The following is a 17,346-nucleotide window of genomic DNA, read 5'->3' on the forward strand; positions in this document are numbered from 1 at the left end:
ATTGTGATCACTTTCACCAACGAAGCTCTTCGCCTCTGTTTAAGATTGTGCCCTGCAAATTAACTTGAACTTAACTTGTTTATTTGACTAATTTAAAATGTCTGAAACAAGTACTTGACACAAAAAATAGATGCAATGTGTTAACACTTAACAGCAAATGAGCAAATTAGCAATTAAAATTGACTATATTTTGAAAATAGATTTCAAGTATTTCTATAAGATTGAGGAAACTTCAGAGTTGATATTATACTTCAGTGATGGAAATTCCCGACAAATTTGACTAATCAAATGTTGAGTCAATTAAGTATTTTGTACCTGGGGCTTTGAGGCCCCTCGGAGATCTGTGGCAAACCCCATCATCTAACTCACAAACACTTTTTTTCTTGGAAGTTATGTGGCAGAGTGCCAACGACTCTTCGGTGACCCAAATACAGTTATTTCTGTCTGGTTGTGTTTCCATTCAAAAATCCCACAAATTGAATTTGATGAAACACACACAAACAAGGCTGCGCAAAGGCAAACAGGGGAGAAAGGTGAAAGGCTGTGGGATGAATAACAGGGATACTAAGAAGAAACCATTAGGAGTAACCAGTCATTAATTACTGTTGCACAGGCTCCCCCGTGTGGTTGCACAGTGACACCACAGTGGGTGACATTGCCAAAGTACTAAGTTATGCTTTTTAATTGATTAATAAACCATCCACTTTGTGGCTTTGTTGGATTTTTGTTATTATACCCTATGCCAAAATCAGCAAATGACTGATCATTATTCACACCAGTTTTTGAGACACTGTGTCGGAGTAAAGGAGCGGTTTCTCTTGAGATTTCTGTGGTTAGAGAGGGGTTGATGCAAAGGTCTCCACCGTGGGGTCACAACATTAATCTAAGACATCAGCAGTAGACTGATGGAACAGGAAGAATAACAACACACTACCAGCTGCCATTTTTTCTTGATGTTTGCCTGTGAGCCACTACATCACGACAATAGACATTATCATTTGTAATCATTTCCTCTTTATTGTGTATTACCGCTTTGTTTTACCGTCATTATACTCCCAACAGTTATTCAATAAACAGTTTGAAAAGGGTCAAAACATCAGGGATCACTGCTCACAACTTTAAGAAATACACAAACCGTGATAATCTGCATGTGGTCACAAGCCATAATATTTGGAAACAAAGAGCTATATTTCTTGCTTTCTCATTATACATCCTTATTCTGTTTGAGTATTATTACAGATGTTATAGAGATTATTACATTAAAGTGTTCAGACATTTTTCACATTATTGAAAAGTTATAGATTATCAGGTTTACAAGAGCAGGTACACGAGAAGCAGCCGCGTCAGCTTTGTGATACTTGATGGTGTCAGCAGCACGACAACAGAGCCCTGAGGAGATGACATGTGTCAGTCAGTCGTCAGCTGCAGTGCTTAAGCTACACTATGTCACACAGTTCTCGGTTGACCTTTTCATGAAGCATTATCTATCAGGGAACTGGATTGGTATAAAACTCGCAAGAAAGACTAGCTACCGGTAGAAATAATTTGATATTTAAAAAATAAAAATATTCCAATTTTGGAGCCTTATATGATAGGGATATCATAAGTTAAGTTAAAATGGCTCACATCACTCAAACTTTTTTTCTCTGCATGAATACTGCTATAGTCAAACCCTTAAAAATACAGATTTGTATGTCCAAGGCATGAAAGGCATACCTACATTCAAAAGGATTATCTGTCGAGTTTAATATATATTTTACTCCTTAAATTGTTATATTTGGGAGATACAACCTGCATCACCGATGTTAAAGTGACTTAAGCGATGCAGATGATTCCCAGCATCCAAATGATTCTGTAGTCAACAAAGATATTTCTTAAGTTTTCATCATGCGTTTATGAAACTAGCCATTGACTAATAACCTTGACAAGGATTGACACACTTAATGTGTCATGTAATGTAAGTAGATGTCTATCAAGTCTGACTATAGTTAAAGTCAAAGTCTGTCAGTGTGAAAATGACCAGCACCTGGTAGCTCCTATTTGCCTTCTTATGTCTTTACAAGACTTGGCAAGAACATTTTGGTACAAATATTTCTCATAGTTGACAGTCGGGGAGGAGACTCCATCCATCAGATCCCTCTCCCGTAATCAAATCAACCGATCTTTGATGTCGTCTCCTGTCCACTCTAATAAGTCGTTTCCCTTTCTTGTGATCCCACCCTCTCCCTGCTGTCATCCCATCCTGCTGTTTTCTAATGCTGCTTAATTAACTGGACCGTCACACCCCCCTGTCATCAGTGTCCAGGAGGGAGAGCAGCTGGGGGACCTCTGTGACCTCTGCTGATGGCTGACTAGGATCTTAACTAATAAGGTGGTGTGTGTTCATCCTCATGTGGGTTAAGTGTGTGTGTGTGTGTGTGTGTGTGTGTGTGTGTGTGTGTGTGTGTGTGTGTGTGTGTGTGTGTGTGCGCTTTAATGTGTGTGACACGCTGTATATCTGTATGCCCTCTCTGGCCTAACTGGCTGTTTGTGGCCTTGGGCTGTGCGACCAGAGCCAGTGACAGTGTGTGTGCTCAGCAGGGGACAGTATTTAGACACTGGGAGCTGTGGCCGGGGGATCTTTGATTCCATAATGAGCTGTTTTGTGTTGTGGAGCTGTGAAGCTGCTCGCTGGGGGGACAGAGGAGCATTGTGTGCAGCTCAGCTAAGCAGAGGAGGCCTGACTGAACTGGGCTGGGAAGCACCACAGGGCAAACATCTTCTGTCTGTCTGTCTGTCTGTCTGTCTGTCTGTCTGTCTGTATGTCTGTATGTCTGTATGTCTGTCTGTATGTATGTATGTCTGTCTGTCTGTCTGTTTGTATGTAAGTATGTCCTGTGTCTGTTTGTGTGTGCGTGTGTGTGTGTGTGTGTGTGTGTGTGTGTGTGTGTGTGTGTGTGTCTGTGTGTCTGTGTGTCCGTCCGTCTGTCTGTCTGTTGGAGGCACCACAGGGCAACATCTTCTGTCTGTCTGTCCGTTCATCAGTCCGTTGATAATCTGTATTTCTGTCTATCCTGTATTCTTATTACAGCCAGGCTTTAATAGCAGAACTTGGCAATGTCATTATTGAAATAAATAAAGATGATTAGAATGTTCTTTGAGCCTAGATGACTGAGAGACTGAGTTTGTAACGGACATGTGCCTAGCTGGAGACCTTTGTTTCATGTCATTTCTCTAACTATCTGCTATCAATCTAAGACAAAAATGATCCTTTGCATACTTTAAAAATATGATAATGACACATTATATTGATGTGATTTGGAGCAAGGTTGCATTGCCATTGGAAAATATGCTTAATAACTAAATCATGAAACCACAGCCATTTGTTTTTATGCTCTGTTTTTTGTTTTTTATGAATCAAACAAATAAAATATAACATTTTTCTGTACTTCGGAAGGCTGGTGGTTGGATTCTCTGACCTTTGGATGGTACCAGGGTAGCCTGTATCCAGACTTTATGCTAAGCTAAGATAACCAGCTTGGCAGTAGCTTCATCTTTATCTCCACTGACATTTCCAAAATGTCAACGTACTTTTTAAAGGTAAGTTATACTTTATTACTCGATCTTGAGGTCTTGAAGTTTGGTTTTCCAGATCAAAATCTAGATTGAAAAATCTTTGCTAATTCAGGTTGTGCTTGTATGTTGCATATTCCTAAATTAATGAGACAAATCTGAACAGAGTGGGAGGACTCCTTCATTAGGGGCCCAGCAGCTCAGTTTCCACTCTGTTACAGGTTGTTATGGACCAGAATTATCTGGATTTGAACTTTTTGAGTTTTACCCTAATTCTGAAAATTGAACTTGAATTTATAGCTTTGAAGTTTTTAAAAACAAAATACCAAAAACATCACTGTGCGTTACCCTCATACTATTTAAGATGTGAACTTCAAATTTAGCTCACTAGTTTCACAACATTAAAACCACATTTTATGGAGCTCATAAATTCTGTCTTTGTTTTGTGACATACCAAGTCGAATTCATTATGCTGACTTTGATTTCCTGTCTGTGTAAATATCTGTCTATCTGCTCATTGGTTGGACAGTTCCCCTGTATGTTTCTTTGGAAATCTTTCTGTCCTTTACATGAGACAAACACTTGTCTGCTACTGCACAAAATGGAAATATTAGGTTCATCGAATTCATGCATGTCCTTTTTTTTTTCAAGAAATCAAAATGACAGACACAAGGAATGTCATAAATCTCCATATTTCTCACTCTCTACTCCCAAATATCCCATCCATCTTTCTGCCTCGTGGCCTTTTATCTCTCCCTCTGCTCGGACAACAACCGAGTCTTTCATGTAGCCATCTTTTCCTCAGGCCCCTCAGGCCCTCTCCTTTTCTCTTTGGTTCACAGGCTAATTAAATGTTCAGAAGTCATAACTGGAAAGTCTGCTTTACTTTTGCCCTTTCTCTTTTTTGTCTATCCTGTTCTTTCTTTTTTTTAAATGTCATAAAATTCCTATTTGAGTTAATAGTCTTGATGGCATTTCAAATTAGTTTTTTCAATGAAGACACAGATGTTGTTTTAAATAATAAAAAAAAAACGTATCACTTTACTTGTGGTTTTAGATCAGTTCACATCAGACACATACGATACTACAGCTGATGAAAATGTTATGTCAGAGTTGGTTTTTTATGTGGGGATTTGGCAGAGGTTGGCTAAAATGTAAAATTTGAATTGAAGTGCATTCAAATAATTTATTTTGGCAGTAGGGGGACTAACTGTGCTTCAACTTTTTTTTAAAACAAAGAAAGGGAAAAAGATGGTAGAGAAAGATAAGATTATTTGTAAATTAAATTAAAAAAAGACTAAATGAAAGTTTGAAAATAAAGAAAAGCCAAACAAATTCGTTTTAATGTGCTACTTAAAAATGCACCCTGATTTAGCTTCATTCAGCCCAAGTAAATAGTAGTTTTAGAAAGTCCATGTTACTTCCTATGTAATTCGACACATTCTATAGTGTTGATATTTTCTACCAAGGATTTTCCACGAGGAACGGAGGAAGATATGCTTCACCTTTTTTGATGCCACACTGTTCCACATACTGTAGCAAGGCAGGTTCATGCCACTTCATTTCATTTATTTCACAGATCAGAATAAAATACATGTAAAATCCCAAACGGGGCCACGACAAAAGATGGCACATATAGTTAGTAAGATAAGCAGTGTAGGTGGGTGCATGGGTGAAGAAGTGTGTGAACGGTGCAGCAACACAAACCAGGTGCCATCAAAACCGGACAGGTGCGTGTCTCAGGCCGTAGAGAGACAGCAACCGAGCTCCGACAGGGTTTTATTTCTTATTCATCCCACCTCCAGTACCTGCAAAGAAAGCAGCAAATCAAAGCAGGAAGAGACAGGTCATCACATTGTACAAAACATAACAGAAACAGGTGAAAATGGGATAAGCTTCGGACGTGTGTGTGTGTGTGTGTGTGTGTGTGTGTGTGTGTGTGTATGTGTGTGTGTGTGTGCAGGTCTTAAATGAAGCTGTCTACAGCATCTCATATAAGTTCTTAGTGAACTACTTGACTCAGGTGGGGGCTGACAGAAGAAAACCTCTGATATTAAAAGATGACTGACCTGAGAGTTCACCTGGGTCCATATGGTCCCGATCTCTTTACTTTACTTCACATATCCACTTTGTTTTATTGTTTGATGGAAGTAATATAGGTCCAGATAAGTTTTATGACCCAGAAACGGCAGCACAGATCTATATTTAATAGTTCAAGTACAAATGTCGCATCAGTAGATGTGATCTGACAAATGAAACCATATCAGTTTCTTACTTCTTAGTGAGGAAACATTTAGAAATACAGATTTTTTGTTTTTGCTGCATTGCAGGGAAGAATGGTAAGTGAGGCAAACAGCCGACTTAAATGCATGACTAAAGAGCGTGCTGGCATGTATGACTGAGGGGCAAAATCGTCATAGAGTCACAATATGAATGCCACCATTGTCCATGTCACCATCATCCCCATCTTCATCATCACCATTACACTTGAAGTTTCAACATGCATCTGCATCTGACTCAGAGACACAAATATAAGGTCTGTCAATGAGTTTTAGCCAGTCTTTCTATCAATCTTGTTTTATTTATTTTCCCCCCACTGTCCTCATCTCTCGTTCTCATCAGTGCTCCAATCAACGCTAAATTTCTTTATCTCTCTCTGTTCATTTTCTATTCCTCCATTTGTCTCAGTCAGGCCCGAAGTTGTGGCAAAGAGATGCGGACACAGCAAACCAGCGAACAATAGGCCATTCATGATAGCCTGCAATGCAATGATGATCCTGCTCTGCCCTCCACCCCCCACACTGCACCAGCCTCCACAGCTGCACAGGAATGTGGTCCAACAAGTTACCCGCTCCCCTCCTCCCCCTCCTCCTCCCTGCCGCCGCCACCACCATCGCTACCACTGCCACCACCTCACCAGTGCTGCCGCCATCGCAACCGAAGCCTCTTTCCCCCAAATAAAAAAGACGGAGAAGGCAAGAAACTATGGAGGGGGGGGGGGGGGGGGGGGGGGGACTCTGCAGACAGAGCACAAAGAGAGGATTCATGGTCGGTCACATACGCTCCCAGAGAAAAAAGAGGGGGACCCATTTAAGTGTGGTGCAGCTGCACTAATTCACTGGGTGGAAATAGGCAAAAGAGGAGTGACAGAGGTCAGATAGCAGAATCATTTTTTATTCATCCCCACGGATGGCGTGTCACTGCATCATCACCACTTACAAAGTATGCATGATGGATAAATCAAGTGATGAACCCAGAGAACACCTGCAGCCCTTGGTGGGATGAATTCACAGAGCTTCATTTTAATATAGGGGCAAGATTTTCTCAGCCATTTCCTTGCATTCTCACCAACCACTCACTGAACTTTAGCCATTAGAACACAGCCCCTGTTTTTCATACATTTTTCAATCCACGTGTCAATACTGTACTTCAGATGACACCGAGTCACAGTAAACCACTCGCCGATGCTCACGCCATGCTTTTGACCCACAAAACCTCTGAGGGGGTAGAAATGTAGTCTCCCTTTTCGAGGATGCTGTCTAAATCACAGAGGGTGGCTTGAGGAAGAAATGTTAATGAGATGAACCGTTCTGCGTGAAAGTCTGAGTCAAGATATTTGAGTCACATGAGGGTCAGAATTATTGATAGTCTAGAGTTGGAGCTGGAATTCCCCAAGCAAAAGGCACTGGCCTCAACTGCTTTTTCGCACAAACCCAGAGAGCAAATCTAATTTATGAAGAGTGTTTTTCACAAGCACACACACAAAACACACTGAGAAAACCCAAAGTATGAGGAAATCTATCTATCTACAGATAAAGGCATTTTAATTAGGCATTTTCAACCTCACAGCAGAGACATGTTGTGATGAAATCTCTGGCTACGAGAAAGGAGAAAATATGCCTCTGTGCCAATCTTTGCCATTTCTGACACATAATTTCTGATCCTTTTGTCGAGTTCGTCATGATCTGGAACAAATGACGCCATTCATTTCAGGCCCAATGTGCCTATTGACATGGGAATGAATGCTTTCCACCAATTATACATCAGTTTAATGCAGAATGTGACCCAGCATGTGAATATTTGACCGCTGAGCATGCTTCCCTTATCTGCATCCCTCTCACACTCTGTCTCTCTCTCTCTCACACACACACACACACACACACACACACACACACTAACTATCTGCATCTCTCTGTTTTGCTCTCCCTTTGCCATTTTCTCTCCATCCCTCGTCAGATTTCAAGAATTTCCCCTGGGAGTTGTATGACAATCAAGGCCAGAGCATGGGGGGGGGGGGGGGGGGGGGGGGGGGCATGCTCTCTCTTCCTGTCTCTCTTTCTTTCCTCTCCGACTTTCTAGCTTTCTTTCTGTCTGAAATAATCATAAAATATATTCAGAAATAAACTTATCTATCCTCATCACATCCCCAAAGGCCAATCATTTTCATCGGTTTAAAAAAGCCTTCCTATGTGTCAGCGTGAACCTGATGGCTGACTCTTTGACCCCCCTGCCGATCACGATCTTTGTCCTCCGTGCTGATCATGGGACCATGTCCTCCGCTCCTCTCCCCGCTCTCAACCAGAAGCCGCAGGAAACGGGCTCTTGTGACACAGTGGTCTGTGCAGCTATGGAAAGGCCCATTACTGCAGTCACATGGCAGGTTAGTCCAGGGACTGATGCAACCATGTGAGCTCTATTTTCCAACAAGTTACAGCTGCCCCGAGGCCCATGACGGTTTCACACAGGACAGAAAAAGGAGCGGAGACGCATGGTGTGTTTAGATTCAGAACAAAATGTGATGTTCTCATTTTCTTACTTCTATCTGCATGAGTGAAATTGAATAAACCAATGAACAGGTGATATTTCTTCATTATGATTCTGGTGACAGGTGTAATATCATGAGTTGACTCATTTTTTGCCCCTTTTCCCTGTCTCCAAGCAAGTTGGCTACGTTAGACAAGTTATGAGCTTGAAATGAGACAACATGAGATTTTGAGCACAAGGTGTGACAGCAAACCTGTCACAGCTGTTACCTTGTGGTTCTTCTTGTGAATCTTTTTGAGCATCAAGTGATTTAAAAAAAATAGATCTTTAAAATTTCTAAGATGACTAAATTGTGCATAATAATCAGATGGTCAGAATTTCACACAGAAGCATGAAATATTAAACTATTTAGGTGCATATTTCTAACATTACATTATTATTATTGCTTTTCCCTTTATATTGAATCAATTCCAGCAACTCATGTGTTTACCACATAACTGAGGCGGTTTGACATACAGGCTGCACTTTCTGAGTTTCTCAAGTTTCACCTCGGACTCAACAGCTTCTTGTTTGCAGTTCATATATTTTCTGATATTGTTTTCACTGAAACTCTGCAACACAAACGGGCATCTATGACAAATAGAAACGGGATTTTATGAAAATAAAGCCCATGATAAATGTAACTAGAATAAAGACAAGTAAATAAAACGAAATAAGGCCTGTTATCTATATACAAAAATAAACTTCAAGCTTCGAAAAGGTGTTCAGAAACTTTCTGAGGCCTATTTAGACAAATTCACTATTGATAATTCACTATATATAAAACAAAAGTTTTTCTTTCTTTGTATTTCATTCGTTAAAACAACATTAATGTTAGAAAATAAAACCGAATTTGAAATTAAGAGGACATTTATATCTGAGGTTTCGTTTGAAACCCCTTCTATTGATCACGACGCTTCTCTGTCTCTTTGTTCGATTATTACAGATTCTAAATAAAAGCGACTTAAATTATTTCACGAATGTAACGAAAATATTAGTTTTAAATTTAAAGTCTTGATTTTAATTGTTACGTTTCAGGACATGGCTCTAAAAAAACGCTCTAAAAAGTTTGACTATTTTTTTCTTATTTGCAAACATCTGATCACACACATTAAAAGTAAGAAGTGAAAAAGTTGCCTGAATAAAAAACTTTATTTATAGAAAAAAGAGACCACATAAGAAGCTGCTGTTTCCGCGTTAATATATATTTTTAAAGAGACGCTGATTCAGATCATACTGTATAATTAAAAAAAATCTGTTTTCCATAATCTTTTATATCTTTTCATTTTCAATATTTAAAAAAAAACAAAACAGCAATCTAATATGAAACGGAACCATATGATGGGTCCACAACTGTGAAGTACAACTACGAATGGTAACAGCAGATATGGGAACAGTAAACACAAGTGGATATAAAAATAAAGAAGAAGTATGGACCCAGTCCTCCGCAACTCGGCTTTAGGCCTAAATAAGGTCCGCGGTGAGGCGAAAGGAAATACATGTTGTTATTCTTATGTTGAATTCTCTTCAGTTCCAAGCTTTATAAAGATACCAAACGCGTATTTTTGAGTCTCGGAAAATGTTTTAGATAATATAAGAATAATTTATAATGCTGCATATAAGGCTGTTTTTAATACAGTGTCCAGTAGATTACAATCAATCCATCGCCGGCTAATAAAGCAAATAATAATAGCAAATAAAAATAGCAAAATAAAAAGACTAACTACATTTTAAGGGGAGGTTTTAATTCATCATCAAGACGCAGTGTGACCACCACCATGCCCTGTCAGACAGACAGACTCCCCGGGGGGGCCATGCACATCCAGCTGCTAAATAAACACTTCTCCGTAAAACCACAGCTTCCTCCAGCCCTCTGGTCTGTACAAGCCCCGACAAACAACTGCACAAACACGTCCCTGCACAACGACTGCATCCATCCCTCCGCTCACTCACTTCACCAGCCTCGGAGGCCTCGAGCAGGATCCGTGGTGTTGCCTTTGGGGGGTCGGTGGGGTGCAGGCGTGTAGGTGTGCACCTCCCCAACACACACACACATGCACACACTCGCCAACCCATCAGCCCCTCATGGCCAAACGCAGCCCCCTACCATTTGCACCTCCGAGGCCCAGATCCAGGTGCTGCAGAGGCTGTTTCATGACAGAAAATGTGTCGGAGCGGAGGAAAACAGAGAGAATCCATGTGTCCCGTCTGCCGCAGAGTATTTTCTGTGTGTGCGCGACTGGTGTCTATGCTCGGACATAAGGGGAGAAAGACGCACACATCTCTCTCTGTTATCAATTTTTTCCATGTTTGCAGCACAAAACTGCTTTTTGTTCCCCATTTTTTTTTCATTGACGAGGGTTAATGGATAGAGGCTTGGGCGTTTGATCACATGTCTACGATTCACCTGAGATGGAGACAAAGAGAGCAAAGAGAGAGGAGAGGGAGAGAGGGAGAAAACCGAGATCCAGCCTCGACATGAGAGGCAACAGACACACAGGGGTTATTGTTGCATTCATTTAGTGTGCGCGTGAGTGTGTGTGTGTGTGTGTGTGTGTGTGTGTGTGTGTCCGGGAGCGCATCAGCATCAGACTCTGCCCAAGTCGACTCTTTTCCTAAGGCCTTGCTCTAAAAGCACCGATTATGGACAAACAAATGATCACGCAAAAAAAAGTCGCCCCCCCCCCACCAGTCATCTTGCTTTAAGCACAAACAGAAGGAGAAAGACGATGCCATAGTGCCACATCTATGTTTATATTAAAATATGGGTTAACGGTGACCTGTCTCCATCCTGCTTGGTTTTTATTGAGCAAACAACACAATCAGATTATTAGATTCATTATTGATAAACTAATTCCGCTACAGATCAATCTGCAACTCAAATATGATGATGTGGCCTAAGAAGCTGAAACAAATTCTTCTCAAACACATCATATGTTGCTGCTGCATTACTTTTCGGATCAGGGTTTACTGATGCTGTCTCATATACAGCAGCTCACGTACTTGAATGAAAATTCGAACGCTTTTGTAGATTGCTTCGTGGACAGATGATTGGTTAAGTAGCATCAATTTAACGATATCATTGATCGCTGACCTCACACATAGGTCTAACTCGTGCTTTTCTGTTCTTACCATGTCTTTTATTTTCATAATAAAAAAGTCTAATAAAATATGTCACAAGATTTTGGTTCACTTACTTTTAATCGCAAGGGCTGTAACTAAAACATTGAGATCCCCCCCCCGAATCAAACTGATTATCTTTTTCTTTTGAGGAACATGACCACACGGCAATAACTCTCCTCACGATTGTTTATTTATTTGATGTGGGATGTCAACACGTCCAACAAACCTGGCCTTCTCTCTGCTCTAAATGGACGCACTGTGGACTCATTTGAGACACTCCGACATAAAATCTCACCTCTTCCCCGCTGGATATGTTGCAGTGACGGACAGACGCGCATTAACAGTGTGTCGAAGACTGTCCTATCAGAGAGCGGCGGGATAATTAAAAGACCAATGGCGGCGCGGCGTGGTGCCGTAGGGGCGGGGCCGACAGTGTGCTGGAATGCTGCCTCTCTGGGAATGTTTTCCACTTTCAATCACTTTTTTTTTCTCCCGGTCCTTCTCACAAGGCGCTCTTTAAGCTCCGGTGTTGCCACACAGAGCAGCCATTCATCGGCTCTACAGTCGGCCACACACTCCCATGTTGAACCACTGGACATCTAAATTGGTAAGTTATGTAATTTAAAAAAAAAAAAAAAAATCAAAATTAAGATAAAGAGGTATATTTCATGTCAGTGTTTATGTGCCAGCCGTTTTCTTCTTCTTTGTTACTGGAATAGGTCTGGCATTAAAATAGCTTTTATTTCACTATTTTTCTGGAGGTGGTTCTGGAATTATTATAATTATTATTTATTTGTTATTATCATGATTTGTATTATTATTTTTGTTGTTGTTGTTGCTGCTGTTGCTACTAAGAGGCAGTCTGGGACACATTTTGTCCGCTAAAACGCTTAACCTGCAGCTTTAATAAACCGTAACCTGGGCAAGTTAGATTCACAACAAAAATGAAATTATTATAAACGTGTGGGCTTTTACTAAGTTGTTTCTTTTATACTGTATGTCGTTGTTGTTTTTTAGGTGTAGCTGCTTTTGCTGAAAAGGATTTCTATCCGACAGTGGGAAGGATTTGGACACTTTTACGCAGCAATATGACTTTGCCTGAGAATAATCAGCACTAACTGGATCGTCGACCCCAAACGTAGTGTTCAATTTTAGCCGTTAAATTGACTTTTTTTTTTAAATTTTAAATATTTTTTTTACTCCTTTCTTTTGCATCCAAGAATTTTCTTGTTATTAGCTGAAAATTAAAAAGAAAAATGTCGGGCGAGGAGCACAGCCTGTCCGAGGCGGAGATGAGTCCCGGAGGGTCAGACGATGGTCACTCACTGTCACCGACTCGGCCCGGAGCGCCGCCCGGCCAGGGCTCACCTCTGACCGGGCCGCCGCAGCAGCTGGCCGCGCTCTGTGTCGCGGACGGCAGCGGGGAGGATGGAAGATCCAGAGGCAAATCAGAGGAGGAGGAAGATCGCTTCCCGATCGGTATCAGAGAAGCGGTCAGTCAGGTGCTGGACGGATACGACTGGACACTTGTGCCAATGCCGGTGCGCGTAAACAACGGAAGCAAAGCAAAGCCCCACGTCAAGAGGCCCATGAACGCCTTCATGGTGTGGGCTCAAGCGGCGCGGAGGAAACTGGCCGATCAGTACCCCCACCTGCACAACGCGGAGCTCAGCAAGACCCTGGGCAAACTGTGGAGGTCTGTATGGAGAGGCTGTGCCACAAAAGAACAGTGTGGCCATACAGTGGCACATTTCCTGTGCAGCCTGGCTGCGCGTTAAACACATGAATGTACAGAGCGGTCAGGCTCACACATTCGGACCCAACTGTGTAGGCTATAAATCAAACGTAAACGTCTGCAAATTGTGAGCTAAATTGGATGATTGTTGACCCGGAAAAAACACACTTTGTAAGAAATGTTGGATAGTGAGCGATGTTCACCCAAAACGCATATTGTCCTTCGCTGTCCCACTAAATGTACTTTACGCACGGGACTGAGAGAATCATCATTTACAGACATATTCAAGAAAAACACTTTTCCATTGACCCAGAAGGTCTATAAGACTAAATAAGTCCTTGTTGTTTTTTTTCTCCCCCCTCAGGCTGCTGAACGAGAGCGACAAGAGGCCATTCATTGAGGAGGCGGAGAGGCTGAGGAAACAGCACAAGAAGGACTACCCGGAGTACAAGTACCAGCCGCGGAGACGCAAAAACGGCAAACTGACGACTAGTGAGTCCGATAGCCAAGGGGAAGGGGAGGCCAGCCACTCCCAGTCTCACTACAAGACCCTGCATCTGGAGCACAATGGCGGTGCTGGTTCTCCCCTGGGTGACCTGCACCACCACCACCATCACCACCACCACCCTGCTGGTAGGTGGTTCTGTACACGAGATCTATATTCTGACAGTTCAAGAGATGTTTGTTCAGGAAATTAAGACGATACCTATATATGAAAAGGAACGTTTTGTACTCCATGTCAAAGTTCATCTGACCATATTCTCCCTTCTCCTCTCTCTAATAGGTCACAGCCCACCCACGCCCCCCACCACCCCAAAAACAGAGCTCCAGTCTGGTAAACTGTCAGATGCAAAGAGGGATGGGGCAGCAGGAGCGTCTGGAGGATCAGGGGGGTCCAGGGGAGCCCTCGGGGTAGGAGCTGAAGGAACATCTGGTGGTCCATCATCATCAGGAGCTAAACCCCACATCGACTTTGGCACCATGGACATCGGCGAGATCAGCCACGAGGTGATGTCCAACATCGAGCCATTTGATGTGAACGAGTTTGACCAGTACCTCCCTCCAAACGGCCACCCGCAGAGTGCGACCGGGGTCCCTGCGGCTGGCTCCTCTGCCTCATCTTATGCCTACGCCTTGGCCGCCGCTAGTGGGCACTCCGCCTGGCTCTCCAAACAGCAGCAGCAGCCCCAGGCCTCTCCGTCTTCCTCCGACCCCTCCAAGGCTCAGATCAAGAGCGAGTCATCGGCTGGGAGCCACTACGCCGAGGCCTCGTCCTCTCCCTCCTCCGGCGCTCATGTCACCTACACCCCGCTCAGCCTCCCTCACTATGGCTCCGCTTTCCCCTCACTGGCTTCCAGGGCACAGTTTGAGTACGGAGAGCACCAGGCCCCCGGGGCGTACTACGCCCACTCCAGCCAGGCCCCAGGGCTGTACTCAGCCTTCTCCTACATGGGCCCTACACAGAGGCCTCTGTACACTACCATAGGAGACCCCTCCAGCGTGGCCCCCTCTCACAGCCCCACACACTGGGAGCAGCCTGTTTACACCACACTCACAAGACCTTGAGGGAGAGCAGCTGAGCAGAGGGAAATATGGGAAGCGTGTGAGTGGATCTGTTTGTGTGTGTGTGTGTGTGCGCGCAAGTATGTGATAGTCTGCGTGCGTGTGTGTGTCCATGCCATATTGATGTTATATTAGAGGTTTTTACTTTTTTAGCCAATATAATGCAAGATGCATCCATGGGGCCTTACATAGTAAAAAAGAAAAGAAAAAAAAAAGGCCCAAACTCACACGGTATAAAGTGTGAGTCATGGGTCAACAGCCAATCAAAAATAGATAAACCTTAACAAACGTGTGCCATCATAAATAGACGAGTTGGGATGTACAGCAAGTGTGTGTTCAAGAGGTATACGAGTGAAAGAGACACTGAGACTGAACAGATTTTGATGAGTGACCCAGACATGTTGGGTTTAGACTGACATAATCAGATTTTATTAACCAAACTAAAGGATGTTTCCATTGTTATTGTGTTATTTTATATGAGTAGTAAGTTTATTGTCATTGTTGATATCCTATGAGTGTAACTTTATTGTGACTGATTTGATAATACACTCACACATCTGCACCACTGCTTTGGGAAAAAGCATGATTTTTGGGTTTTTTTGTTTTTGTTTCAACAGGATGCTCCCTGGTGTTGTGTTTTCGTGGCCAGAAAAAGGATAGTTGCAACCTTCTTTCTTTGTAGATAGCACAGTCTGCCTTTCTGTCCTTTTTGGACTTCACTGAACTGATCAATTAGGCATTCAAGGGGAAAATAGGAAAAAGAGAGGGAAAGAGAACTCTTAAAGATGTATTTCAGCTTATTGCTCAGTCGTGGACACTTACCTCAATTCTATTCATTTTGTGCCAGTAGCAAAGGATGAGTACAACCATGGATACCTGATTGACTGAAGCTATTCAAAATTTCAGCATCTTTTTTGTTTTGTTTTCGCTTTTAAGTGCCTAACATGATGCTAATTCACATCTGATTGATTCAATAACTGAGTTAAAATATATAAGAACCCAGCCTCAACCAAAGCTCTCAAGATAATTGGCCAGCTTTGGGACCTACTTAAGGATTAGAATCACATGTACGACCGCTCTGCGCTGCATGTAGGCCAAAAGCATGTTTTCTTCTTCACAAACAGCCCTCTTCCTCTTCAGCAATGTGAATAATGGTCATTACCACAGGCTTCACCTTTATTAAGTGATGCATTCTTTATCATTTTATACTGACCCTCTTACTATGTAGTTATTATTTTTATGTAAGTAATAATGAATTGTGTGTCACACCTTTGCTTCTTCCATTTTGTATAATTCTGGATAGATTTGTAAAGTGTTTGCTATACATTCACTTGAGTATTTTTGCTTCCTTACAAGAAAAGCAATGTTGAAATATTATTGCTGTCATTTATTAAATCAATTTATTTATAAAAAAAAAAAAGATCCGGTGTAAGCTTGTTATTTTATGCGGCAGTGGTGGTGTGGAGATAACACACGGGGCAGTTAGCAAGTGAAGGGTGAAAAAGATAAAATTAAAAACACGCTGCTGACGTGTGAACTGTAATAACAACAAAATCAGAGCCCCACCAAGCTAAGCTGTTTAGTGTGTTTGTGTGTTGTAGGGCTAAAATTGACTACTAATTCCCCACATTTAATCGGCTGGGGACTGCGTGTTACTGAGAAAGACAAAGAGAGCCATTCAGCGAGGGAGAGGGACAGAACGAGAGCGAAGGGGTGGGTGTAAAAAGCCAGAGGCAAGGCCAATTTCAGCTCAGTAACCAGCACACACTTAGACTTTTGTACACGGCTCTCCATTCACGCTGCCCTCTCCTCTCCACCTGAGGCTGCCTCCAGACTCAGCTGCAGTCAAAACCCATTCAGAGGGCATCCAAAATCAAAAGGTCAAGTTCATTGTCCTGACATTGTGTTTGAGGCTGCATGTAAAACAAAGATAATGATGGAGGCGGCGAGACGTCACATAGTTAGAAGTGTCATGGAAGTGTGTATGGATGAAATTCATTTGGGAGAAGAAAGCGAAAGTAGTCTCAGACAGGGGTGTAAATGTTATAGATTATTGATGGAAAAAACAAAATAAAAATAAAGACCACGCTTTAGGAATTTTAAGGTGTTGTTACTCTCAGAGAAATTGATTTAAATCATTAAGAGAACCATGTGGGTGATTCATTTTGTTCAATGAATCAATTTTGGATGGAATGAAAATTAAAATAAAGTTAAATAAGAATTAGGCTCAGTTGATTTTGGTCTGAGCTCCAGTCCTTCTTGGCCACATGGCAATATATATTTCATAGAAGAACATAGATGTTTGCCCCTGTTTGTCACTTTTTAATTCATGTATTGTGTTTTTACTTTTCCTCTTTACAGGTAAGACCGTTTGTAATACGATGGCAGATGAAACTTCGGCCAATGGCACATTGATTAATGTGAATTAATTATCCCAGATAAATAAATACAATGCTGTATAACCTTTTAATGCTAGCTGCTGTGTACTGTACTTTTTACGCCACTGTATTATTCGGTCAATAATACTGAGGAAAAAACCCAGCATTAATCCCATACAGTCAAAGATAAAG

At 42.0% G+C, this 17,346-nt stretch overlaps 1 protein-coding gene and 1 long non-coding RNA gene across 2 annotated transcripts; one reads left to right on the forward strand and one right to left on the reverse strand.

Moving 5' to 3' along the window:
• Positions 1-529: 529 nt before the first annotated feature.
• LOC118312976 lies at positions 530-10,998 on the reverse strand. Its single transcript, XR_004794358.2, has 3 exons — positions 10,309-10,998; positions 5,260-5,360; positions 530-1,389 (listed from the first exon to the last, which is right to left on the reverse strand). It is a non-coding gene; the product is annotated as an uncharacterized LOC118312976 (long non-coding RNA).
• Positions 10,999-11,580: 582 nt separating this feature from the next.
• On the forward strand, positions 11,581-17,246 carry LOC118312423 (transcription factor Sox-10-like). Its single transcript, XM_035637005.2, has 4 exons — positions 11,581-12,085; positions 12,496-13,174; positions 13,578-13,846; positions 13,998-17,246. The coding sequence occupies exons 2-4, from the start codon at positions 12,735-12,737 to the stop codon at positions 14,777-14,779; spliced, it is 1,491 nt and encodes a 496-aa protein (XP_035492898.1). The 5' UTR covers positions 11,581-12,085; positions 12,496-12,734; the 3' UTR covers positions 14,780-17,246.
• Positions 17,247-17,346: the final 100 nt, after the last annotated feature.

Source organism: Scophthalmus maximus, chromosome 8 (assembly GCF_022379125.1).
Source record: "Scophthalmus maximus strain ysfricsl-2021 chromosome 8, ASM2237912v1, whole genome shotgun sequence".
NCBI classification, from domain to species: Eukaryota; Metazoa; Chordata; class Actinopteri; order Pleuronectiformes; family Scophthalmidae; genus Scophthalmus; species Scophthalmus maximus.

Excerpts from the sequence above, each read along its gene's own strand:
- LOC118312423 (XM_035637005.2), top strand. The coding sequence starts at position 12,735 with ATGTCGGGCGAGGAGCACAGCCTGTCCGAGGCGGAGATGAGTCCCGGA. Across the intron at positions 13,175-13,577 it reads ACCCTGGGCAAACTGTGGAG|GCTGCTGAACGAGAGCGACA; the intron begins GTCTGTATGGAG and ends CTCCCCCCTCAG. Across the intron at positions 13,847-13,997 it reads TCACCACCACCACCCTGCTG|GTCACAGCCCACCCACGCCC; the intron begins GTAGGTGGTTCT and ends TCTCTCTAATAG.